At 47.4% G+C, this 25,715-nt stretch overlaps 1 protein-coding gene across 5 annotated transcripts in view; it reads right to left on the bottom strand.

The window, feature by feature from the left end:
• The window catches only part of LOC140200620 (polypeptide N-acetylgalactosaminyltransferase 16-like), a 329,730-nt gene that overhangs the window by 79,004 nt on the left and 225,011 nt on the right, over positions 1–25,715 (bottom strand). For all 5 annotated transcript variants that reach the window (XM_072264214.1, XM_072264195.1, XM_072264198.1 and 2 more), the window contains exon 4: positions 2,072–2,139. In XM_072264214.1, the coding sequence (XP_072120315.1) occupies positions 2,072–2,139 (68 nt within the window). The remainder of the gene's footprint in view (positions 1–2,071; positions 2,140–25,715) is intronic.

Raw genomic sequence — 25,715 nt, 5'->3', positions numbered from 1 at the left:
TGATGAATCTCATAGAATTTTTTGAGGATGTAACTAGTAGAGTGGATAGGGGAGAACCAGTGGGTGTGGTATATTTGGATTTTCAAAAGGCTTTTGACAAGGTCCCACACAGGAGATTAATGTGCAAACTTAAAGCACACGGTATTGGGCGTATGGTATTGATGTGGATAGAGAATTGGTTGGCAGACAGGAAGCAAAGAGTGGGAATAAACGGGACTTTTTCAGAATGGCAGGCAGTGACTAGTGGGGTACTGCAAGGCTCAGTGCTGGGACCCCAGTTGTTTAAAGGCATCCGTTAGTCTTGCGAGACCATGGATCTGCGCCTGGAAAGTCTTCGCTCTCCAGGGCACAGGCCTGGGCAAGGTTGTATGGAAGACAGGCAGTTGCCCATGCTGCAAGTCTCCCCTCTCTACGCCTCTGATGTTGTCCAAGGGCATTAGGACCCATACAGTTTGGCACCAGTGTCGTCACAGAGCAATGCCTGATTAAGTGCCTTGCTCAAAGACACAATACATTGCCTCGGCTGGGGCTCGAACTCATGACCTTCAGATCGCTAGTTGAATGCTTTAACCACTTGGCCACGTGCCTAATTGTTTACAATATATATTAATGACAGGCGAGGGAATTAAATGCAGCATCTCCTTCTGCGGATGACACGAAGCTGGGCGGCAGTGTTAGCTGTGAGGAGGATGCAGGGTGACTTGGATAGGTTAGGTGAGTGGGCAAATTCAAGGCAGATGCAATTTAATGTGGATAAATGTGAGGTTATCCACTTTGGTGGCAAGAACAGGAAAACAGATTATTATCTGAATGGTGGCCGATTAGGAAAAGGGGAGGTGCAATGAGACCTGGGTGTCATTGTACACCAGTCATTGAAAGTGGGCATGCAGGTGCAGCAGGTGGTGAAAAAGGTGAATGATATGCTGGCATTCATAGCAAGAGGATTCGAGGACAGGAGCAGGGAGGTACTACTGCAGTTGTACAAGGCCTTGGTGAGATCACACCTGGAGTATTGTGTGCAGTTTTGGTCCCCTAATCTGATAAACACATTCTTGCCACAGAGGGAGTACAAAGAAGGTTAACCAGATTGATTCCTGGGCTGGCAGGACTTTCATATGAAGAAAGACTGGATCGACTAGGCTTATACTCACTGGAATTTAGAAGATTGAGGGGGGATCTTACTGAAACGTATAAAATTCTAAAGGGATTGGACAGGCTAGATGCAGGAAGATTGTTCCCGTTGTTGGGGAAGTCCAGAATGAAGGGTCACAGTTTAAGGATAAAGGGGTAGACTTTTAGGACCGAGATGAGGAAAAACTTCTTCACACAGAGAGTGGTGAATCTGTGGAATTCTCTGCCACAGGAAACAGTTGAGGCCAGTTCACTGGCTATATTTAAGAGGGAGTTAGATATGGCCCTTGTGGCTAAAGGGATCAGGGGGTATGGAGAGAAGGCAGGTACAGGGTTCTGAGTTGGATGATCAGGCATGATCATACTGAATGGCGGTGCAGGCTCGAAGAGCCAAATGGCCTACTCCTGCACCTATTTTCTATGTTTCTATTTTTCTATTAAAGACCCCCACCACCCAGGACATGCCCTCTTCTCATTGTTACCATCAGGGAGGAGGTACAGAAGCCTGAAGGTTTCGGAAGCGATTCAGGAACAGCTTCTTCCCCTCTGCCATTCGATTCCTAAATGGACATTGAACCCATGAACACTACCTCACTTTATTTTAAATTTCTGTTTTTGCACTACTTATCAAAATTTAACATACATATCTATGCCATGCGCAATTCAGTTCTTTTTCTATATGTATCATGTACAGCATTGTACTGCTGCCACAAGGTTAACAAATTTCACAACACATGCCGTGACATTAACCTGATTAAAACTCTCAGGTCACATGTTCCACTTAACACCAGTTCTCAGCCTTGTCTCATTGTAGGGGTTCTGCTGAAGTTCCTAGCTGCAGCCAGACTCTTGAATATTGGACAAAAATGGATTTACCCCTCTGATCTTTATCATCACCCCCTGCCACGTGCTCCCCAGTGACAACACAACTGCTACTCACGGTCACGGCTATAGTCATCCACCAGGATGATTTCCTGGATGAGCCTGGGAGGACTGCGATTTAGGATGCTGTGGAAAGCAGTGAGAAGTGTAAATCATTACCAAGTAAGTGTCAAACATGCAAACCACATCCACCCCCAACTCCCCACCCACTGTTGTCCCCCAAACACATGGCTATAAACTTAACCTACAGCATCAGCACCAGATTGGACCCGTGAACCCACTGAATCATCAAGCATTCGTGCGACCTTGGCCAGACACCCTTCTTGTTTCGATCTCTTAGGAGAAGATACAGCAGCTTGGAAGACCATATGATCAGAAGTCCACCCGGCTGCTAACAGACTTCTGAAATAATCATTACTTTCTAATCCCGCACCACACTACAGTCACCGTACCATATATCACACCACACTACAGTCTCCATACCGTACGTCACACCACACTATGAGACTGTACGTCACACCACACTACAGTCACTGTACCATACATCACACCGCACTACAGTCTCCGTACCGTACATCACACCACACTACAGTCTCCGTACCGTACATCACACCGCACTACAGTCTCCGTACCGTACGTCACACCACACTACGAGACTGTACGTCACACCACACTACAGTCTCCGTACCGTACGTCACACCGCACTACAGTCTCCGTACCGTACATCACACCGCACTACAGTCTCCGTACCGTACGTCACACCACACTACGAGACTGTACGTCACACCACACTACAGTCTCCGTACCGTACGTCACACCGCACTACAGTCTCCATACCGTACGTCACACCACACTACAGTCTCCATACCATACGTCACACCACACTACAGTCTCCGTACCGTACGTCACACCACACTACGAGACTGTACATCACATCACACTACAGTCTCCATACCGTACATCACACCACACTACAGTCTCCGTACCGTACATCACACCACACTACAGTCTCCATACCGTATGTCACACCACACTAGTCACCATACCGTACGTCACACCACACTACAGTCTCCATACCGTACGTCACACCACACTACGAGACTGTACGTCACACCACACTACAGTCTCCGTACCGTATGTTACACACTACGAGACTGTACATCACACCACACTACAGTCTCCATACCGTACATCACACCACACTACAGTCTCCATACCGTATGTCACACCACACTAGTCACCATACCGTACGTCACACCACACTACAGTCTCCATACCGTACGTCACACCACACTACGAGACTGTACGTCACACCACACTACAGTCTCCGTACCGTATGTTACACCACACTACGAGACTGTACGTCACACCACACTACAGTCTCCGTACCGTACGTCACACCGCACTAGTCTCCGTACCGTACATCACACCACACTACAGTCTCCGTACCGTACATCACACCACACTACAGTCTCCATACCATACGTCACACCACACTACAGTCTCCGTACCGTACGTCACACCACACTACGAGACTGTACATCACACCACACTACAGTCTCCATACCGTACATCACACCACACTACAGTCTCCGTACCGTACATCACACCACACTACAGTCTCCATACCGTACATCACACCACACTACAGTCTCCATACCGTACATCACACCACACTACGAGACTGTACGTCACACACTACAGTCTCCATACCGTATGTCACACCACACTACAGTCACCGTACCGTACATCACACCACACTACAGTCTCCATACCGTACGTCACACCACACTACGAGACTGTACGTCACACCACACTACAGTCTCCGTACCGTATGTTACACCACACTACGAGACTGTACGTCACACCACACTACAGTCTCCGTACCGTACATCACACCGCACTAGTCTCCGTACCATACGTCACACCGTACAATAGACAATAGGTGCAGGAGTAGGCCATTCAGCCCTCGAGCCAGCACCACCATTCACTGTGATCATGGCTGATCATCCACAATCAGTACCCTTTTCCTGCCTTCTCCCCATATCCCTTCACTCCGCTATCTTTAAGAGCTCTATCGAAAGAATCCAGAGAATTGGCCTCCACTGCCTTCTGAGGAAGAGCATTCCACAGAACCACAACCCTCTGTGTGAAAAAGTTTTTCCTCAACTCCGTTCTAAATTGTCTACCCCTTATTCTTAAACTGTAGCCTCTGGTTCTGGACTCCCCCAACATTGAGAACATGTTTCCTGCCTCTAGCATGTCCAATCCCTTAATAATCTTATATGTTTCAATCAGATCCCCTCTCATCCTTCTAAATTCCAGTGTATACAAACCCAGTCGCTCCAATCTTTCAACGTATGACAGTCCCACCATCCCGGGAATTAACCTCGTGAACCTACGCTGCACTCCCTCAATAGCTAGAATGTCCTTCCTTAAATTTGGAGACCAAAACTATACACAATATTCCAGGTGTGGTCTCACCAGGGCCCTGTGCAACTGCAGAAGGACCTCTTTGCTCCTATACTCAATTCCCCTTGTTATGAAGGCCAGCATACCATTAGCTTTCTTCACTGCCTGTTGTACCTGCATGCTTACTTTCAGAGACTGATGAACAAGGACACCTAGATCTCTTTGTACTTCCCCTTTTCCTAACTTTGACACCATTCAGATAGTCATCTGCCTTCCCGTTCTTGCCACCAAAGTGGATAACCTCACATTTATCCACATTAAACTGCATTTGCCATGCATCTGCCCACTCACCCAATCTGTCCAAGTCACCCTGCGTTCTCATAACATCCTCCTCACATTTCACACTGCCACCCAACTTTGTGTCATCTGCAAATTTGCTAATGTTACTTTTAATATCTTCATCTAAATCATTAATGTATATTGTAAATAGCTGCGGTCCCAGCACCGAGCCTTGCGGTAACCCACTAGTCACTGCCTGCCATTCTGAAAAGGACCCATTAATCCCTACTCTTTGTTTCCTGTCTGCCAACCAATTTTCTATCCATGTCAGTACCCTACCCCCAATACCATTTGCTCTAATTTTGCACACTAACCTCCTTTGTGGGACCTTATCAAAGGCTTTTTGAAAGTCCAGGTACACTACATCCACTGGCTTTCCCATGTCCATTTTCATAGTCACATTCTCAAAAATTTCCAGAAGATTAGTCAAGCATGACTTCCCCTTTGTAAATCCATGCTGACTCGGACCTATCCTGCCACTGCTATCCAAATATGCCACTATTACATCTTTTATAATTGATTCCAGCGTCTTCCCCACCACTGATGTCAGACTAACTGGTCTATAATTGCCTGTTTTCTCTCTCCCTCCTTTCTCAAAAAGTGGGATAACATTAGCTACCCTCCAATCCACAGAACCTGATCCTGAATCTATAGAACATTGGAAAATTATTACCAATGCGTCGACAATTTCTAGAGCCACCTCCTTAAGTACCCTGGGATGCAGACCTTCAGTCCCATCAGCTTACCCAACACCATTTTCTGCCTGATGCGAATTTCCTTCGGTTCCTCTGTTACCCTAGATCCTCTGGCCACTATTACATCTGGGAGATTGTCTGTGTCTTCCCTAGTGAAGACAGATCCAAAGTACCTGTTCAGCTCATCTGCCATTTCCTTGTTCCCCATAATAATTTCACCCGTTTCTGTCTTCAAGGGCCCAACTTTGGTCTTAACGAATTTTTTCCTCTTCACATACCTAAAGAAGCTTTTACTACCCTCCTTTATATTCTTGGCTAGCTTACCTTCGTACCTCATCTTTTCCCCGCCGTATTGCCTTTTTAGTTATCTTCTGTGGCTCCTTAAAAGTCTCCCAATCCTCTGGCTTCCCGCTCATCCTTGCTATGTTATACTTCCTCTCTTTTATTTTTATACTGTTCTTGACTTCCCTTGTCATCCACGGTCGCCCCTTACTCCCCTTAGAATCTTTCTTCCTCTTACGAATGAACTGATCCTGCACCTTCTGTATTATTCCCAGAAATACCTGCCATTGTTGTTCCACTGTCATCCCTGCTGGGGTATCTTTCCAGTCAACTTTGGCCAGCTCCTCCCTCATGGGTCCATAGTCCCCTTTGTTCAACTGTAATACTGACACTTCCGATCTTCCCTTCTCCCTCTCAAATTGTAGATTAAAACTTATCATATTATGGTCACTACCTCCTAATGGCTCCTTTATCTCGAGCTCCCTTATCAAATCTGGCTCATTACACAACACTAAATCCAGAATTGCCTTCTCCCTGGTAGGTTCCAATACAAGCTGCTCTAAGAATCCATCTCTAAGGCATTCCACAAACTGCCTTTCTTGGGGTCCAGTACCAACCTGATTTTCCCAGTCTACCTACATATTGAAATCCTCCATAACAACCGTAGTATTACCTTTGCGACATGCCAATTTTAACTCTTGATTTAACTTGCACCCTATATCCAGGCTACTGTTTGGGGGCCTGTAGATAACTCCCATCAGGGTCTTTTTGCCCTTACAGTTTCTCAGTTCTATCCATACTGACTCTACATCTCTTGATTCTATGTCCCCCCTCGCAAGTGACTGAATTTCATTCCTCACCAACAGAACCAGGCCACCCCCTCTGCCCACCTGTCTGTCCTTTCGACAGGATGTATAACCCTGAATATTCATTTCCCAGCCCTGGTCCTCTTGCAGCCATGTCTCTGTTATTCCCACAACATCATACTTGCTAATTTCCAACTGAGCCTCAAGCTCATCCACTTTATTTCTTATACTCCATGCATTCATATATAAGACTTTTAATCCTTTTAAAGTAATACTTTTACTCTCCTCACCTTTCACATTGATTCCTATTGCACTCGGCCATACTCTCCGATCCCCTCCTGATCTTTCTGCCCCTTTAATTCTGTTGTCTTTCTTAACTTTTCTTATTCTTTCATTCCCTCTAACTCCATTCTTATATTTCCTGTTCATCCCATGAGACCTTAAGACCATAAGACAAAGGAGCAGAAGTCGGCCATTCGGCCCATCGAGTCTGCTCCGCCATTTTATCATGAGCTGATCCATTCTCCCATTTAGTCCCACTCCCCCGCCTTTTCACCATAACCTTTGATGCCCTGGCTACTCAGACCGGCATTCTGGCAGGCAGGTTTGCCACTGCTACACGGGTGTGTTTAAACTAAGTAGTGGGGGGAGGGGACTAACTGAAGGAAGAGTTAGTAAGAGATTTGAAAGTGGGAGGGGGAGGGGGATGGATGATAGGAGAAGACAGGAGAGGGAAGGAATGGGGCCAAGAGCTGAACAGGTGATTGGCAAAAGGGATATGAGAGGATCGTGGGACAGGAGGCCCAGGGAGAAGGAAAGGGGGGGGGGAACCCAGAGGATGGGCAAGGGGTATAGTCAGAGGGACAGAGGGAGAAAAAGGAGCGAGAGGGAGAGAAAGAATGTGTGTGTAAAAATAAATAACGGATGGGGTACAAGGGGGGGGTGGGGCATTAGCGGAAGTTAGAGAAGTCAGTGTTCATGCCATCAGGTTGGAGGCTACCCAGATGGAATATAAGGTGTTGTTCCACCAACCTGAGTGTGGCTTCATCTTTACAGTAGAGGAGGCCATGGATAGACATGTCAGAATGGGAATGGGATGTGGAATTAAAATGTGTGGCCACTGGGAGATCCTGTTTTCTCTGGCGGACAGAGCATAGGTGTTCAGCAAAGCGGTCTCCCAGTCTGCGTCGGGTCTCGCCAATATATAGAAGGCCACATCAGGAGCACCAGACACAGTATATCACCCCAGCCGACTCACAGGTGAAGTGTCGCCTCACGTGGAAGTATTGCCTGGGGCCCTGAATAGTGGTAAGGGAGGAAGTGTAAGGGCATGTGTAGCACTTGTTCCGCTTACAAGGATAAGTGCCAGGAGGGAGATCAGTGGGGAGGGATGGGGGGGGACGAATGGACAAGGGAGTCACGTAGGGAGCAATCCCTGCAGAAAGCAGAGAGAGGTGGGGAGGGAAAGATGTGCTTAGTGGTGGGATCCCGTTGGAGGTGGCGGAAGTTACGGACCCGGAGGCTGGTGGGATGGTAGGTGAGGACCAGGGGAACCCTATTCCTAGTGGGGTGGCGGGAGGATGGAGTGAGAGCAGATGTGCGTGAAATGGGGGAGATGCATTTGAGAGCAGAGTTAATGGTGGAGGAAGGGAAGCCCCTTTCTTTAAAAAAGGAGGACATCTCCCTCGTCCTGGAATGAAAAGCCTCATCCTGAGAGCAGATGTGGTGGAGACGGAGGAATTGTGAGAAGGAGATGGCATTTTTTGCAAGAGACAGGGTGAGAAGAGGAATAATTCAGATAGCTGTGAGAGTCAGTAGGCTTATAGTAGACATCAGTGGATAAGCTGTCTCCAGAGATGGAGACAGAAAGATCTAGAAAGGGGAGGGAGGTGTTGGAAATGGACCAGGTAAACTTGAGGGCAGGGTGAAAGTTGGAGGCAAAGTTAATAAAGTCAACGAGCTCAGCATGCGTGCAGGAAGCAGCGCCAATGCAGTCGTCGATGTAGCGAAGGAAAAGTGGGGGACAGATACCAGAATAGGTATGGAACATAGATTGTTCCACAAAGCTAACAAAAAGGCAGGCATAGCTAGGCCCCATACGGGTGCCCATAGCTACACCTTTAGTTTGGAGGAAGTGGGAGGAGCTAGATGGAGCAGAGTGGTGGTAGAGGGGATCTGATTAGGTCTGGAATCCCAAAAGAAGCGGAGAGCTTTGAGACCTTCCTGATGGGGGATGGAAGTATATAGAGACCGGACATCCATGGTGAAAATACAGCAGTGGGGGCCAGGGAACTTAAAATCATCGAAAAGTTTAAGAGCGTGAGAAGTGTCACGAACATAGGTAGGAAGGGATTGAACAAGGGGGGATAAAACCGTGTCGAGGTATGCAGAAACGAGTTCGGCGGGGCAGGAGCAAGCTGAGACAATAGGTCTACCAGGACAGGCACGTTTCTGGATCTTGGGTAGGAGGTAGAAACCGGAAGTGCAGGGTGTGGGAACTATAAGGTTGGTAGCAGTGGATGGGAGAAACCCTGAGCAGATAAAGTCGGTGATGGTGTGGGAGACAGTGGCCTGGTGCTCCTTAGTGGGGTCGCGATCGAGGGGTAAATAAGAGGAGGTATCCACGAGTTGTCGCTCTGCCTCGGCAAGGTAGAGGTCAGTACGCCAGACTACAACAGCACCCCCCTTAACGGCGGGTTTAATAGTAAGACTCCCTTGTCCATTCGTCCCCCCCATCCCTCCTGGTACTTATCCTTGTAAGCGGAACAAGTGCTACATATGCCCTTACACTTCCTCCCTTACCAGCATTCAGGGCCCCAGACAGTCCTTCCAGGTGAGGCGACACTTCACCTGTGAGTCGGCTGGGGTGATGTACTGCGTCCGGTGCTCCCGATGTGGCCTTCTATATATTGGCAAGACCCGACGCAGACTGGGAGAGCGCCTTACTGAACACCTATGCTCTGTCCGCCAGAGAAAGCAGGATCTCCCAGCGGCCACACATTTTAATTTGACATCCCATTCCCATTCTGACATGTCTATCCACGGCCTCCTCTACTGTAAAGATGAAGCCACACTCAGGTTGGAGGAAAAACACCTTATATTCTGTCTGGGTAGCCTCTAACCTGATGGCATGAACATTAACTTCTCTAACTTCCACTAATGCCCCACCTCCCCCTCGTACCCCATCCGTTATTTATTTATATACACACATTCTTTCTCTCTCTCTCTCCTTTTTCTCCCTGTGTCCCTCTGACTATATCCCTTGCCCATCCTCTAGGTTCCCCCCGCCCCCCCCCCATTGTCTTTCTCCTTGGGCCTGCCGTCCCATGATCCTCTCATATCCCTTTTGCCAATCACCTGTCCAGCTCTTGGCTCCATCCCTCCCCCTCCTGTCTTCTCCTATCATTTTGGATCTCCCCCTCCCCCTCCCCCTCCCACTTTCATATCTCTTACTAACTCTTCTTTCAGTTAGTCCTGACGAAGGGTCGCAGCCTGAAACGTCGACCGTACCTCTTCCTAGAGATGCTGCCTGACCTGCTGCGTTCACCAGCAACTTTGATATGTGTTGCTTGAATTTCCAGCACCTGCAGAATTCCTGTTGTTTACACACAGTGTGAATGGTGTGTGGTGTCTGTGTCGTTGGCCCAAGGTAACTAACAGCGTGAATGGTTTGTAGTGTCTATGTCGTTGGCCCTGGGTTACTCACGGGGTGACTGATGTGTGGTGACTGTGTGAGTAGTCCAGAATTATACACAGTCCGAATGGTTTCTGCTGACTATGTCGTTGGCCCAGGATTACACACAGTGTGAAAGGCTTTTGGTGTTTGTGTCGTTGTCACAGGATTATACGTACTGTGAATGGTGTGTGGTGTCTGTGTTGTTGGCCCAGGATTACACAAAGTGTGAATGGTGTGTGCTGACTGTGTCCTTGGCCCAGGGTAACACACAGTGTGAATGGTTTGTGGTCTCTGCATCATTGGCCCAGGATTATACACAGTGTGAATGCTTTGTGGTGTCTGTATCATTGGCCCAGGATTATACACAGTGTGAATGATTTGTGGTGACTATGTGAGTAGCCCAGGACTATAAACAGTGTGAATGGTGTGTGGTGTCTGTGTCGTTGGCTCAGGATTATAAACAATGTGAATGTTGTGTCGTGTCTGGGTCATTGGCCCAGGATTATTCAATGTGTGAATGGTTTGTGGTGTCTGTGTGCGTAGCCCAGGATTATACACAGTGTGAATGGTGTGTGGTGTGTGGTGTCTGTGTCGTTGGCCCAGGGCAACATTCAGAGTGCATGGTTTGTGGTGTCTGTGTGCTAGCCCAGGATTACACACAGTGTGAATGTTGTGTGGTGTCTGTGTCGTTAACCCAGGACTCTACACAGTGTGAATGTTGTGTGGTGTCTGTGTCGTTGGCCCAGGGTAACGCACAGTGTGAATGGTTTGTGGTCTCTGTGTCGTTAACCCAGGACTATACACAGTGTCAATGGTGTGTTGTGTCTGTATCGATGGCCTAGGATTAGAAACAGTGTGAATGGTGTGTGCTGTCTGTGTCATTTGCCGAGGATAACACACAATGTGAATGGTTTGTGGTGACTCTGTCGTTGACCCAGGATTATACACAGTGTGACTGGTGTGTGGTGTCTGTGTCGTTGGCCCAGGATTATACACAGTGTGAATGGTTTGTGGTGTTTGTGTGGGTAGCCCAGGATTATACACAGTGTGAATGGTGTGTGGTGTCTGTATTGTTGGCCCAGGATTAGAAACAGTGTGAATGGTTTGTGGTGTCTGTGTCGTTGGCCCAGGATTATCCACAGTGTGAATGGTGTGTGATGTCAGTGTCGTTTGCCCAGGATTACACACAGTGTGAATGGTGTGTGGTGTCTGTGTCGTTAACCCAGGACTCTACACAGTGTGAATGTTGTGTGGTGTCTGTGTCGTTGGCCCAGGGTAACGCACAGTGTGAATGGTTTGTGGTCTCTGTGTCGTTAACCCAGGACTATACACAGTGTCAATGGTGTGTTGTGTCTGTATCGATGGCCTAGGATGAGAAACAGTGTGAATGGTGTGTGCTGTCTGTGTCATTTGCCGAGGATAACACACAATGTGAATGGTTTGTGGTGACTCTGTCGTTGACCCAGGATTATACACAGTGTGACTGGTGTGTGGTGTCTGTGTCGTTGGCCCAGGATTATACACAGTGTGAATGGTTTGTGGTGTTTGTGTGGGTAGCCCAGGATTATACACAGTGTGAATGGTGTGTGGTGTCTGTATTGTTGGCCCAGGATTAGAAACAGTGTGAATGGTTTGTGGTGTCTGTGTCGTTGGCCCAGGATTATCCACAGTGTGAATGGTGTGTGATGTCAGTGTCGTTTGCCCAGGATTACACACAGTGTGAATGGTGTGTGGTGTCTGTGTGGGTAGCCCAGGATTATACACAGTGTGAATGGTTTGTGGTTACTCTGTCGTTGGCCTAGAATTACACACTGTGTGAATGGTGTGTGGTGACTATGTAGGTACTCCAGGATTTTACATAGTGTGAATGGATTGCGGTGTCTGTGTCGTTGACTGAGGTTTAGACAGTGTGAATGGTGTGTGGTGTCTGTGACGTTAACCCAGGACTATACACAGTGTGAACGGTGTGTGGTGTCTGTGTCATTGGCCCTGGGTAACACACAGTGTGAATGGTTTGTGGTGTCTGTGTCGTTAACCCAGGACTACACACAGTGTGAATGGTGTGTGGTTAATCTATCGTTATCTATGTGGGTAGCGCAGGATTATACACAGTGTGAATGGTTTATGGTGACTATGTGGGTAGCCCACGATTATACACAGTGTGACTGGTGTGTGGTGTCTGTGTCGTTGGCCCAGGATTATACAAAGTGCGAATGGTTTGCGGTCTCTGTGTCGTTGTCTCAGGGTTACACACAGTGTGAATGGTTTGTGGTGACAATGTCCTTGGCCAGGACTATACACAGTGTGAATGTTGTGTGGTGCTGTGTCGTTGCTCCAGGATTATACACAGTGTGAATAGTTTGTGGTGTCTATGTCATTGGCCCAGGATTACACACAGTGTGAATAGCTTGTGGTGTCTGTGTCATTGGCCCAAGGTAACAAACAGCGTGAACGGTTTGTCGTGTCTGTGTCATTGTCCCTGGGTTACTCACAGCGTGACTGATGTGAGGTGACTCTGTGGGAAGTCCAGGATTATACTCAGTGTGAATGGTGTGTGGTGACTAAGTTGTTGGCCCAGGATTACACACAATGTGAATGATGTGTGGTGTCTGTGTGGGTAGCGCAGGATTATACACAGTGCGAATGGTTTGTGGTGTTTATGTGGCTAGCCCAGGATTATACACTGTGAATGGTTTGTGGTGTCCATGTGGCTAGCCCAGGATTATACACGGTGTGAATGGTTTGTGGTGCCTATGTGGGTAGCCCACGATTATACACAGTGTGAATGGTTTGTGGTGTCCATGTGGCTAGCCTAGGATTACACACAGTGTGAATGGTGTGTGGTGACTATGTGGCTAGTCCATGATTATACAAAGTGTGAATGGTTTGTGGTGTCTGTGTCGTTGGCCCAGGATTACACACAGTGTGAATGGTGTGTGGTGTCTGTATCGATGGCCCAGGATTACACACAGTGTGAATGGTTTGTGTTATCTGTGTCTTTGGCCAGGATTACACACAGTGTGAATGTTATGTGGTGTCTGTGTCTTTGGCCCAGGATTACACACAGTGTGAATAGTGTGTGGTGTCTGTGTGGGTAGCGCAGGATTATACACAGTGTGAATGGTTTGTGGTGACTATGTGGGTAGCCCATGATTATACACAGTGTGACTGGTGTGTGGAGTCTGCATCGTTGGCCCAGGATCATACACAGTGTGACTGGTGTGTGGAGTCCGTGTCGTTGGCCCAGGATTATACACAGTGTCAATGGTTTGTGGTGTCTGTATCATTGGCCCAGGATTACACACATTGTGAATGGTTTGTGGTTACTCTGTCGTTGGCCCAGGATTACACATGTGTGAATGGTGTGTGGTGACTATGTTGTTGGTACAGGATTACACATTGTGACTGGTGTGTTATGTCAGGGTCGTTTGTCCAGGATTACACACAGTCTGAATGGTTTGTGGTGTCTGTGTCATTAACCCAGGACTATACACAGTGTGAATGGTGTGTGGTGTCTGTGTCGTTAACCCAGCACTATACACAGTGTGAATGTTGTGTCGTGTCTGTGTTGTTGGCACAGGGTAACACACAGTGTGAATGGTTTGTGGTGTCTCTGTCGTTAACCCAGGACTATACACAGTGTCAATGGTGTGTTGTGTCTGTATCGATGGCCCAGGATTAGAAACAGTGTGAATGGTGTGTGCTGTCTGTGTCGTTTTCCGAGGAGAACACACAGTGTGAATGGTTTGTGGTGACACTGTCGTTGACCCAGGATTATACACAGTGTGAATGGTTTGTGGTTAATCTATCGTTGGCCCAGGATTATACTCAGTGTGAATGGTCTATGGTGTCTGTGCCGTTAACCCAGGACTACACACAGTGTGAATGGTGTGTGGTGTCTGTATCGATGGCCCACGATTAGAAACAGTGTGAATGGTGTGTGGTGTGTCTGTCGTTGGCCCAGGACTATACACAGTGTGAATGGTGTGTGGTGTCTGTGCTGTTGGCCCAGGATTACACACAGTGCGAATGGTGTGTGGTGATTATGTGGGACCCCAGGATTACACACAGTGTGAATGGTTTGTGGTGTCTGTGTCGTTGTCCAAGGATTATATACAGTGTGAATGGTTTGTCGTGTTTGTGTGGTTAACCCAGGACTATACACCGCGTGAATGTTCTGTGGTGTCTGTGTCGTTGGCCCAGGAATACACACAGTGTGAATAGTGTGTGGTGTCTGTGTGGGTAGCGCAGGATTATACACAGGGTGAATAGTTTGTGGTGTCTATGTCATTGGCCCAGGATTACACACAGTGTGAATAGCTTGTGGTGTCTGTGTCATTGGCCCAAGGTAACAAACAGCGTGAATGGTTTGTCGTGTCTGTGTCGTTGTCCCTGGGTTACTCACAGCGTGACTGATGTGAGGTGACTCTGTGGGAAGTCCAGGATTATACTCAGTGTGAATGGTGTGTGGTGACTAAGTTGTTGGCCCAGGATTACACACAATGTGAATGATGTGTGGTGTCTGTGTGGGTAGCGCAGGATTATACACAGTGTGAATGGTTTGTGGTTACTCTGTCGTTGGCCTAGAATTTCACACTGTGTGAATGGTGTGTGGTGACTATGTAGGTACCCCAGGATTTTACATAGTGTGAATGGATTGCGGTGTCTGTGTCGTTGACTGAGGTTTAGACATAGTGTGAACGGTGTGTGGTGTCTGTGTCATTGGCCCTGGGTAACACACAGTGTGAATGGTTTGTGGTGTCTGTGTCGTTAACCCAGGACTATACGCAGTGTCAATGGTGTGTTGTGTCTGTATCGATGGCCCAGGATTAGAAGCAGTGTGAATGGTGTGTGGTGTCTGTGTCGTTGGGCAAGGATTAGACACAGTGTGAATGGTGTGTGCTGTCTGTGTCGTTTGCCGAGGATAACACACAGTGTGAATGGTTTGTGGTTAATCTATCGTTGGCCCAGGATTATACTCAGTGTGAATGGTGTGTGGTGACTAAGGCGTTGGCCCAGGATTATACACAGTGTGAACGGCCTATGGTGTCTGTGTCGTTAACCCAGGACTATACACAGTGTGAATGATTTGCTGTGTCTGTGTCGTTGGCCCAGGACTATACACAGTGTGAATGGTGTGTGGTGTCTGTGTGTGTAGCGCAGGATTATACACAGTGAATGGTGTGTGCTGTCTGTGTCATTTGCCGAGGATAACACACAATGTGAATGGTTTGTGGTGACTCTATCGTTGGCCCAGGATTATACTCAGTGTGAATGGTGTGTGGTGACTAAGTCGTTGGCCCAGGATTATACACAGTGTGAATGGTCTATGGTGTCTGTGTTGTTAACCCAGGACTACACACAGTGTGAATGGTGTGTGGTTAATCTATCGTTATCTATGTGGGTAGCGCAGGATTATACACAGTGTGAATGGTTTATGGTGACTATGTGGGTAGCCCACGATTATACACAGTGTGACTGGTGTGTGGTGTCTGTGTCGTTGGCCCAGGATTATACAAAGTGCGAATGGTTTGCGGTCTCTGTGTCGTTGTCTCAGGGTTACACACAGTGTGAATGGTTTGTGGTGACAATGTCCTTGGCCAGGACTATACACAGTGTGAATGTTGTGTGGTGCTGTGTCGTTGGTCCAGGATTATACACAGTGTGAATAGTTTGTGGTGTCTATGTCATTGGCCCAGGATTACACACAGTGTGAATAGCTTGTGGTGTCTGTGTCATTGGCCCAAGGTAACAAACAGCGTGAATGGTTTGTCGTGTCTGTGTCGTTGTCCCTGGGTTACTCACAGCGTGACTGATGTGAGGTGACTCTGTGGGAAGTCCAGGATTATACTCAGTGTGAATGGTGTGTGGTGACTAAGTTGTTGGCCCAGGATTACACACAATGTGAATGATGTGTGGTGTCTGTGTGGGTAGCGCAGGATTATACTCAGTGCGAATGGTTTGTGGTGTTTATGTGGCTAGCCCAGGATTATACACAGTGTGAATGGTTTGTGGTGTCCATGTGGCTAGCCCAGGATTACACACAGTGTGAATGGTGTGTGGTGACTATGTGGCTAGTCCATGATTATACAAAGTGTGAATGGTTTGTGGTGTCAGTGTCGTTGGCCCAGGATTATACACAGTGTGAATGGTGTGCGATGTCAGTGTCCTTTGCCCAGGATTACACACAGTGTGAATGGTTTGTGTTATCTGTGTCTTTGGCCAGGATTACACACAGTGTGAATGGTTTGTGGTATCTGTGTCTTTGGCCAGGATTATCCACAGTGTGAATGTTATGTGGTGTCTGTGTCTTTGGCCCAGGATTACACACAGTGTGAATAGTGTGTGGTGTCTGTGTGGGTAGCGCAGGATTATACACAGTGTGAATGGTTTGTGGTGACTATGTGGGTAGCCCATGATTATACACAGTGTGACTGGTGTGTGGAGTCTGCATCGTTGGCCCAGGATCATACACAGTGTGACTGGTGTGTGGAGTCCGTGTCGTTGGCCCAGGATTATACACAGTGTCAATGGTTTGTGGTGTCTGTATCATTGGCCCAGGATTACACACATTGTGAATGGTTTGTGGTTACTCTGTCGTTGGCCCAGGATTACACATGTGTGAATGGTGTGTGGTGACTATGTTGTTGGTACAGGATTACACATTGTGACTGGTGTGTTATGTCAGGGTCGTTTGTCCAGGATTACACACAGTCTGAATGGTTTGTGGTGTCTGTGTCATTAACCCAGGACTATACACAGTGTGAATGGTGTGTGGTGTCTGTGTCGTTAACCCAGCACTATACACAGTGTGAATGTTGTGTCGTGTCTGTGTTGTTGGCGCAGGGTAACACACAGTGTGAATGGTTTGTGGTGTCTCTGTCGTTAACCCAGGACTATACACAGTGTCAATGGTGTGTTGTGTCTGTATCGATGGCCCAGGATTAGAAACAGTGTGAATGGTGTGTGCTGTCTGTGTCGTTTTCCGAGGAGAACACACAGTGTGAATGGTTTGTGGTGACACTGTCGTTGACCCAGGATTATACACAGTGTGAATGGTTTGTGGTTAATCTATCGTTGGCCCAGGATTATACTCAGTGTGAATGGTCTATGGTGTCTGTGTCGTTAACCCAGGACTACACACAGTGTGAATGGTGTGTGGTGTCTGTGCTGTTGGCCCAGGATTACACACAGTGCGAATGGTGTGTGGTGATTATGTGGGACCCCAGGATTACACACAGTGTGAATGGTATGTGGTGTCTGTGTCGTTGGCCCAGGAATACACACAGTGTGAATAGTGTGTGGTGTCTGTGTGGGTAGCCCACAATTATACACAGTGTGACTGGTGTGTGGTGTCTGTGTCGTTGGCCCAGGATTATTCACAGTGCGAATGGTTTGCGGTCTCTGTGTCGTTGTCTCAGGGTTACACACAGTGTGAATGGCTTGTGGTGACAATGTCCTTTGCCAAGACTATACACAGTGTGAATGTTGTGTGGTGTCTGTGTCATTGGTCCAGGATAACACACAGTGTGAATAGTATGTGGTGTCTGTGTCATTGGCCCAAGGTAACAAACAGCGTGAATGGTTTGTCGTGTCTGTGTCGTTGGCCCTGGGTTACACACAGCGTGACTGATGTGGTGTGAATGGTGTGTGGTGAGTGTGTCATTGGCCCAGGATTATACACAGTGTGAATGGTCTATGGTGTCTGTGTGGTTAACCCAGGACTATACACAGTGTGAGTGTTGTGTGGCGTCTGTGTCGTTGGCCCAGGATTACACACAGTGTGAATGGTGTGTGGTGTTTGTGTGGGTAGCCCAGGATTATACACAGTGTGAATGGTTTGTGGTTACTCTGTCGTTGGCCCAGGATTACACACTGTGTGAATGGTGTGTGGTGATTATGTAGGTACCCCAGGATTATACACAGTATGAATGGTGTGTGGTGTTTGTGTGAGTAGCCCAGGATTATACACAGTGTGAATGGTTTGTGGTTACTGTGTCATTGGTCGAGGATTATACACAGTGTGAATGGTTTGTTGTGTCTGTGTCGTTAACCCAGGACTATATACAGTGTGAATGGATTGTGGTGTCTGTGTCGATGGCCCAGGATTACAAACAGAGTGAATGGTTTGTGGCGACTATGTGGGTAACCCAGGATTATACACAGTGTGAATGGTGTGTGGTGACTATGTGGGTAGCCCACGATTATACAAAGTGTGAATGGTTTGTGGTGTCCGTATCGATGGCCCAGGATTAGAAACAGTGTGAAGGGTGTGTGGAGTCTGTGTCGTTGGCCCAGGATTATACACAGTGTCAATGGTTTGTGGTGTCTGTGTCGTTGGCCCAGGATTATACACAGTGTCAATGGTTTGTGGTGTCTGTGTCGTTGGCCCAGGATTATATACAGTGTCAATGGTTTGTGGTTACTCTGTCGTTGGCCCAGGATTACACATGTGTGAATGGTGTGTGGTGACTATGTTGTTGGTACAGGATTACACATTGTGAATGGTGTGCTATGTCAGGGTCGTTTGTCCAGGATTACACACAGTCTGAATGGTTTGTGGTGTCTGTGTCATTAACCCAGGACTATACACAGTGTGAATGTTGTGTGGTGTCTGTGTCATTAACCCAGCACTATAGACAGTGTGAATGTTGTGTGGTGTCTGTGTCGTTGGCCCAGGATTATACACAGTGTGAATGGTGTGTGGTTAATCTATCATTGGCCCAGGATTATACTCAGTGTGAATGGTCTATGGTGTCTGTGTCGTTAACCCAGGACTATACACAGTGTGAATGGTGTGTGGTGTCTGTATCGATGGCCCATGATTAGAAATAGTGTGAACGGTGTGTGGTGTGTGTGTCATTGGCCCAGGACTATACACAGTGTGACTGGTGTGTGGTGTCTGTGCTGTTGGCCCAGGATTACACACAGTGTGAATGGTGTGTGGTGATTATGTGGGTACCCCAGGATTACACACAGTGTGAATGGTTTGTGGTGTCTGTGTCGTTGTCCCAGGATTATACACAGTGTGAATAGTGTGTGGTGTCTGTGTGGGTAGCTCAGGATTATACACAGTGTGAATGGTTTGTGGTGACTATGTGGGTAGCCCACGATTATACACAGTGTGACTGGTGTGTGGCGTCTGTGTCGTTGGCCAAGGATTACACACAGTGTGTGTGGTGTCTGTATCGATGGCCCAGAATTAGAAACAGTGTGAATGGTGTGTGGTGTCAGTGTCGTTTGCCCAGGATTACAGACAGTGTGAATGGTGTGTGGTGTCTGTGTGGGTAGCCCAGGATTATACACAGTGTGAATGGTGTGTGGTTACTCTGTCGTGGCCCAGGATTACACACAGTGTGATTGGTGTGTGGTGACTATGTGGGTAGCCCAGGATTATACACAGTGTGAATGGTTTGTGGTGTCTGTGTCGATGGCCCAGGATTACAAACAGAGTGAATGGTTTATTGTGTCTGTGTCATTAACCCAGGACTATACACAGTGTGAATGGATTGTGGTGTCTGTGTCGATGGCCCAGGATTACAAACAGAGTGAATGGTTTGTGGCGACTATGTGGCTAGCCCACGATTATACACAGTGTGACTGGTGTGTGGCGTCTGTGTCGTTGGCCAAGGATTACACACAGTGTGTGTGGTGTCTGTATCGATGGCCCAGAATTAGAAACAGTGTGAATGGTGTGTGGTATCAGTGTCGTTTGCCCAGGATTACAGACAATGTGAATGGTGTGTGGTGTCTGTGTGGGTAGCCCAGGATTATACACAGTGTGAATGGTTTGTGGTTACTCTGTCGTTGGCCTAGAATTACACACTGTGTGAATGGTGTGTGGTGACTATGTAGGTACTCCAGGATTTTACATAGTGTGAATGGATTGCGGTGTCTGTGTCGTTGACTGAGGTTTAGACAGTGTGAATGGTGTGTGGTGTCTGTGACGTTAACCCAGGACTATACACAGTGTGAACGGTGTGTGGTGTCCGTGTCATTGGCCCTGGGTAACACACAGTGTGAATGGTTTGTGGTGTCTGTGTCGTTAACCCAGGACTACACACAGTGTGAATGGTGTGTGGTTAATCTATCGTTATCTATGTGGGTAGCGCAGGATTATACACAGTGTGAATGGTTTATGGTGACTATGTGGGTAGCCCACGATTATACACAGTGTGACTGGTGTGTGGTGTCTGTGTCGTTGGCCCAGGATTATACAAAGTGCGAATGGTTTGCGGTCTCTGTGTCGTTGTCTCAGGGTTACACACAGTGTGAATGGTTTGTGGTGACAATGTCCTTGGCCAGGACTATACACAGTGTGAATGTTGTGTGGTGCTGTGTCGTTGGTCCAGGATTATACACAGTGTGAATAGTTTGTGGTGTCTATGTCATTGGCCCAGGATTACACACAGTGTGAATAGCTTGTGGTGTCTGTGTCATTGGCCCAAGGTAACAAACAGCGTGAACGGTTTGTCGTGTCTGTGTCGTTGTCCCTGGGTTACTCACAGCGTGACTGATGTGAGGTGACTCTGTGGGAAGTCCAGGATTATACTCAGTGTGAATGGTGTGTGGTGACTAAATTGTTGGCCCAGGATTACACACAATGTGAATGATGTGTGGTGTCTGTGTGGGTAGCGCAGGATTATACACAGTGCGAATGGTTTGTGGTGCCTATGTGGGTAGCCCACGATTATACACAGTGTGAATGGTTTGTGGTGTCCATGTGGCTAGCCTAGGATTACACACAGTGTGAATGGTGTGTGGTGACTATGTGGCTAGTCCATGATTATACAAAGTGTGAATGGTTTGTGGTGTCTGTGTCGTTGGCCCAGGATTACACACAGTGTGAATGGTGTGTGGTGTCTGTATCGATGGCCCAGGATTACACACAGTGTGAATGGTTTGTGTTATCTGTGTCTTTGGCCAGGATTACACACAGTGTGAATGTTATGTGGTGTCTGTGTCTTTGGCCCAGGATTACACACAGTGTGAATAGTGTGTGGTGTCTGTGTGGGTAGCGCAGGATTATACACAGTGTGAATGGTTTGTGGTGACTATGTGGGTAGCCCATGATTATACACAGTGTGACTGGTGTGTGGAGTCTGCATCGTTGGCCCAGGATCATACACAGTGTGACTGGTGTGTGGAGTCCGTGTCGTTGGCCCAGGATTATACACAGTGTCAATGGTTTGTGGTGTCTGTATCATTGGCCCAGGATTACACACATTGTGAATGGTTTGTGGTTACTCTGTCGTTGGCCCAGGATTACACATGTGTGAATGGTGTGTGGTGACTATGTTGTTGGTACAGGATTACACATTGTGATTGGTGTGTTATGTCAGGGTCGTTTGTCCAGGATTACACACAGTCTGAATGGTTTGTGGTGTCTGTGTCATTAACCCAGGACTATACACAGTGTGAATGGTGTGTGGTGTCTGTGTCGTTAACCCAGCACTATAGACAGTGTGAATGTTGTGTGGTGTCTGTGTCGTTGGCCCAGGATTATACACAGTGTGAATGGTGTGTGGTTAATCTATCATTGGCCCAGGATTATACTCAGTGTGAATGGTCTATGGTGTCTGTGTCGTTAACCCAGGACTATACACAGTGTGAATGGTGTGTGGTGTCTGTATCGATGGCCCATGATTAGAAATAGTGTGAACGGTGTGTGGTGTGTGTGTCATTGGCCCAGGACTATACACAGTGTGACTGGTGTGTGGTGTCTGTGCTGTTGGCCCAGGATTACACACAGTGTGAATGGTGTGTGGTGATTATGTGGGTACCCCAGGATTACACACAGTGTGAATGGTTTGTGGTGTCTGTGTCGTTGTCCCAGGATTATATACAGTGTGAATGGTTTGTCGTGTTTGTGTGGTTAACCCAGGACTATACACCGCGTGAATGTTGTGTGGTGTCTGTGTCGTTGGCCCAGGATTACACACAGTGTGACTGGTGTGTGCTGTCTGTGTCATTAACCCAGGACTATACGCAGTGTGAATGGTTTGTGGTGTCTGTGTTGTTGGCCCAGTGTAATACACAGTGTGAATGGTGTGTGGTGTCTGTGTCGTTGGCCCAGGATTACACACAGTGTGAATGGTGTGTGGTGTCTGTGTGGGTAGCGCAGGATTATACACAGTGTGAATGGTTTGTGGTGACTATGTGGGTAGCCCACGATTATACACAGTGTGAATGGTGTGTGGTGTCTGTGTCATTTGCCCAGGATTATACACAGTGTGAATAGTGTGTGGTGTCTGTGTGGGTAGCTCAGGATTATACACAGTGTGAATGGTTTGTGGTGACTATGTGGGTAGCCCACGATTATACACAGTGTGACTGGTGTGTGGCGTCTGTGTCGTTGGCCAAGGATTACACACAGTGTGTGTGGTGTCTGTATCGATGGCCCAGAATTAGAAACAGTGTGAATGGTGTGTGGTGTCAGTGTCGTTTGCCCAGGATTACAGACAGTGTGAATGGTGTGTGGTGTCTGTGTGGGTAGCCCAGGATTATACACAGTGTGAATGGTGTGTGGTTACTCTGTCGTGGCCCAGGATTACACACAGTGTGATTGGTGTGTGGTGACTATGTGGGTAGCCCAGGATTATACACAGTGTGAATGGTTTGTGGTGTCTGTGTCGATGGCCCAGGATTACAAACAGAGTGAATGGTTTATTGTGTCTGTGTCATTAACCCAGGACTATACACAGTGTGAATGGATTGTGGTGTCTGTGTCGATGGCCCAGGATTACAAACAGAGTGAATGGTTTGTGGCGACTATGTGGCTAGCCCACGATTATACACAGTGTGAATGGTTTGTGCTGTCTCTGTCGTTAACCCAGGACTATACACAGTGTGAATGGTGTGTGGTGTCTGTGTGGGTAGCCCACGATTATACAAAGTGTAAATGGTTTGTGGTGTCTGTGTCCTTGGCCCAGGATTACACACAGTGTGAATGGTGTGTGGTGTCTGTGTCGTTGGCCCAGGATTACACACAGTGTGAATGGTTTGTGCTGTCTGTGTCATTAACCCAGGACTATACGCAGTGTGAATGGTGTGTGGTGTCTGTGTCGTTGGCCCAGGATGACACACAGTGTGAATGGTGTGTGGTGACTATGTTGTTGGCCCAGGATTATACACAGTGTGAATGGTTTGTGCTGTCTGTGTCATTAACCCAGGACTATACGCAGTGTGAATGGTGTGTGGTGTCTGTGTCGTTGGCCCAGGATGACACACAGTGTGAATGGTGTGTGGTGTCTGTGTTGTTGGCCCAGGATTATACACAGTGTGAACGGTGTGTGGTGTCTGTGTTGTTGGCCCAGGATTATACACAGTGTGAATGGTTTGTGGTGTCTGTGTTGTTGGCCCAAGGTAACACACAGTGTGTATGAGTTGTGGTGTCTGTGTCTTTGGCCCAGGATTACACACAGTGTGAATGGTTTGTCGTGTCTGTGTGGTTAACCCAGGACTATACACAGCGTGAATGTTGTGTGGTGTCTGTGTCGTTGGCCCAGGGTAACACACAGTGTGAATGGCTTGTGGTGTCTGTGTGGGTAGCCCAGGATTATACACAGTGTGAATGGTGTGTGGTGACTGTGTCTTTGGCTCAGGATTATAAACAATGTGAATGCTGTGTGATGTCTGTGTTGCTAGCCCCGGGTAACACACAGTGTGAATGGTGTCTGGTGTCCGTGTCGTTGGCCCAGGATTATACACAGTGTGAATGGTTTGTCCTGCTGTGTCATTAACCCAGGACTATACGCAGTGTGAATGGTGTGTGGTGACTATGTCGGTAGCCCAGGATTATACACAGTGTGAATGGTGTGTGGTGATTGTGTCGTTGGCTCTGGTCTATAAATAATTTGAGTGTTGTGTGGTGTCTGTGTCGTTGGCCCGGGGTAACACACAGTGTGAATGGTCTGTGATGTCTGTGTCATTTGCCCAGGATTATAGACAGTGTGAATGGTGTGTGGTGTCTGTGTGGGTAGCCCAGGATTATACACAGTCTGAAGGTTTGGGGTGTCTGTGTCGTTAACCCAGGACTATACACAGTGTGAATGGTGTGTGGTGTCTGTGTCGTTGGCCCAGGATTACACACAGTGTGAATGGTTTGTGGTGACTAAGTCGTTGGCCCAGGATTACACACAGTTTAAATGGTGTGTGGTGATTATGTGGGTAGCCCACAATTACACACAGTGTGAATGGTTTGTGGTGTCTGTATCATTGGCCCAGGATTATAACACAGTGTGAATGGTTTGTGGTTACTGTGTCATTGGCCCAGGATTACACACAGCGTGAGTGATTTGTAGTGACTATGTTGGTAGCCCACAATGATACACAGTGTGAATGGTGTGTGGTGTCTGTGTCGTTGGCCCAGGTTAATAACCCAGATCTTATTAGGGATTTTGACGTAATGGAACCCTTGGGAGGCAGTGATCATAATATGATGGAACTTACACTGCAATCTGAGAGGGAAAAGTGTAAGTCACATGTATTAGTATCACAGTGGAATAAAGGGAATTACAGAGGCCTGAGAGAGGAGCTTACCCAGAAGGACTGGAGGAGGATACTGGCAGAGAAGAGATGGCTGAGGTTTCTGGGAATAGTTCACAAGGCACAGGATAGGTATGTCCTACAGAAAAAGTTGTTCTCAAATGGCAGGGGTAGGCAATCGTGGCTGACAAGGGAAGTTAACGACTGCGTAAAAGCCAAGGAACGGCATACAAGGTAGCAACACTGAGTGGGAAGTTGGGTGATTAGGAAGCTTTTAAAATCAAAAAAAAGGCAACTAAAAAAGTTATAAGAAGGGAAAAGATGAAATATGAGGGCAATCTAGCCAATAATATTAATCAGGTTACTGAAAGTTTTTTCATTTATATAAAGAGTAAAAGGGAGGCGAGAATTGATATTGGACCACTGGAAAATGATGCTGGTGGGGTAGTAATGGGGGACAAAGAAATGGCAGATGAACTTGAGTACTTTGGCACACTGCTAGTGTCTTCCACAGTGAAGACAGATGAACAGGTCTGCGAGTATCATTGCCTTGCACTTTTTCCTTTGTAATAAATAGCAAACTCAAAGGTCTTAACGTGGATAAGTCACCTGGACCAGATGGGCTACATCCCAGAGTCCTGAGAGAGGTTGCTGACGAGATAATGGATGCATTGGTCATGACCTTTCAAGAATTACTTGTTTCTGGCATGGTCTGGGAGGACTGGAAAATTGCAAATGTCACTCTACTCTTCAAGAAGGGAAGAAGGCAAAAGAAAGAACATTATAGGCCAGTTAGCTTAACCTTGGTGGTTGGGGAAGTGTTGGAGTCCATTATTAAGGATGAGGTTTCGGGGTACTTGGAGACTAATGATAAAATAAGTCAAAGTCAGCATGGTTTCTGTAAAGTGAAATCTTGCCTGACTAATCTGTTAAGAGTTCTTCAAAGAAGTAACAAGCAGGGTAGATAAAGGAGAGGCAGTGGATGTCATTTACTTGGATTTTTAA

The sequence above is a fragment of the Mobula birostris genome, chromosome 1 (genome assembly GCF_030028105.1).
Source record: "Mobula birostris isolate sMobBir1 chromosome 1, sMobBir1.hap1, whole genome shotgun sequence".
NCBI classification, from domain to species: Eukaryota; Metazoa; Chordata; class Chondrichthyes; order Myliobatiformes; family Myliobatidae; genus Mobula; species Mobula birostris.
Note: the sequence above shows the minus strand (reverse complement) of the source record. Positions and strands in the feature narration are given on the sequence as shown.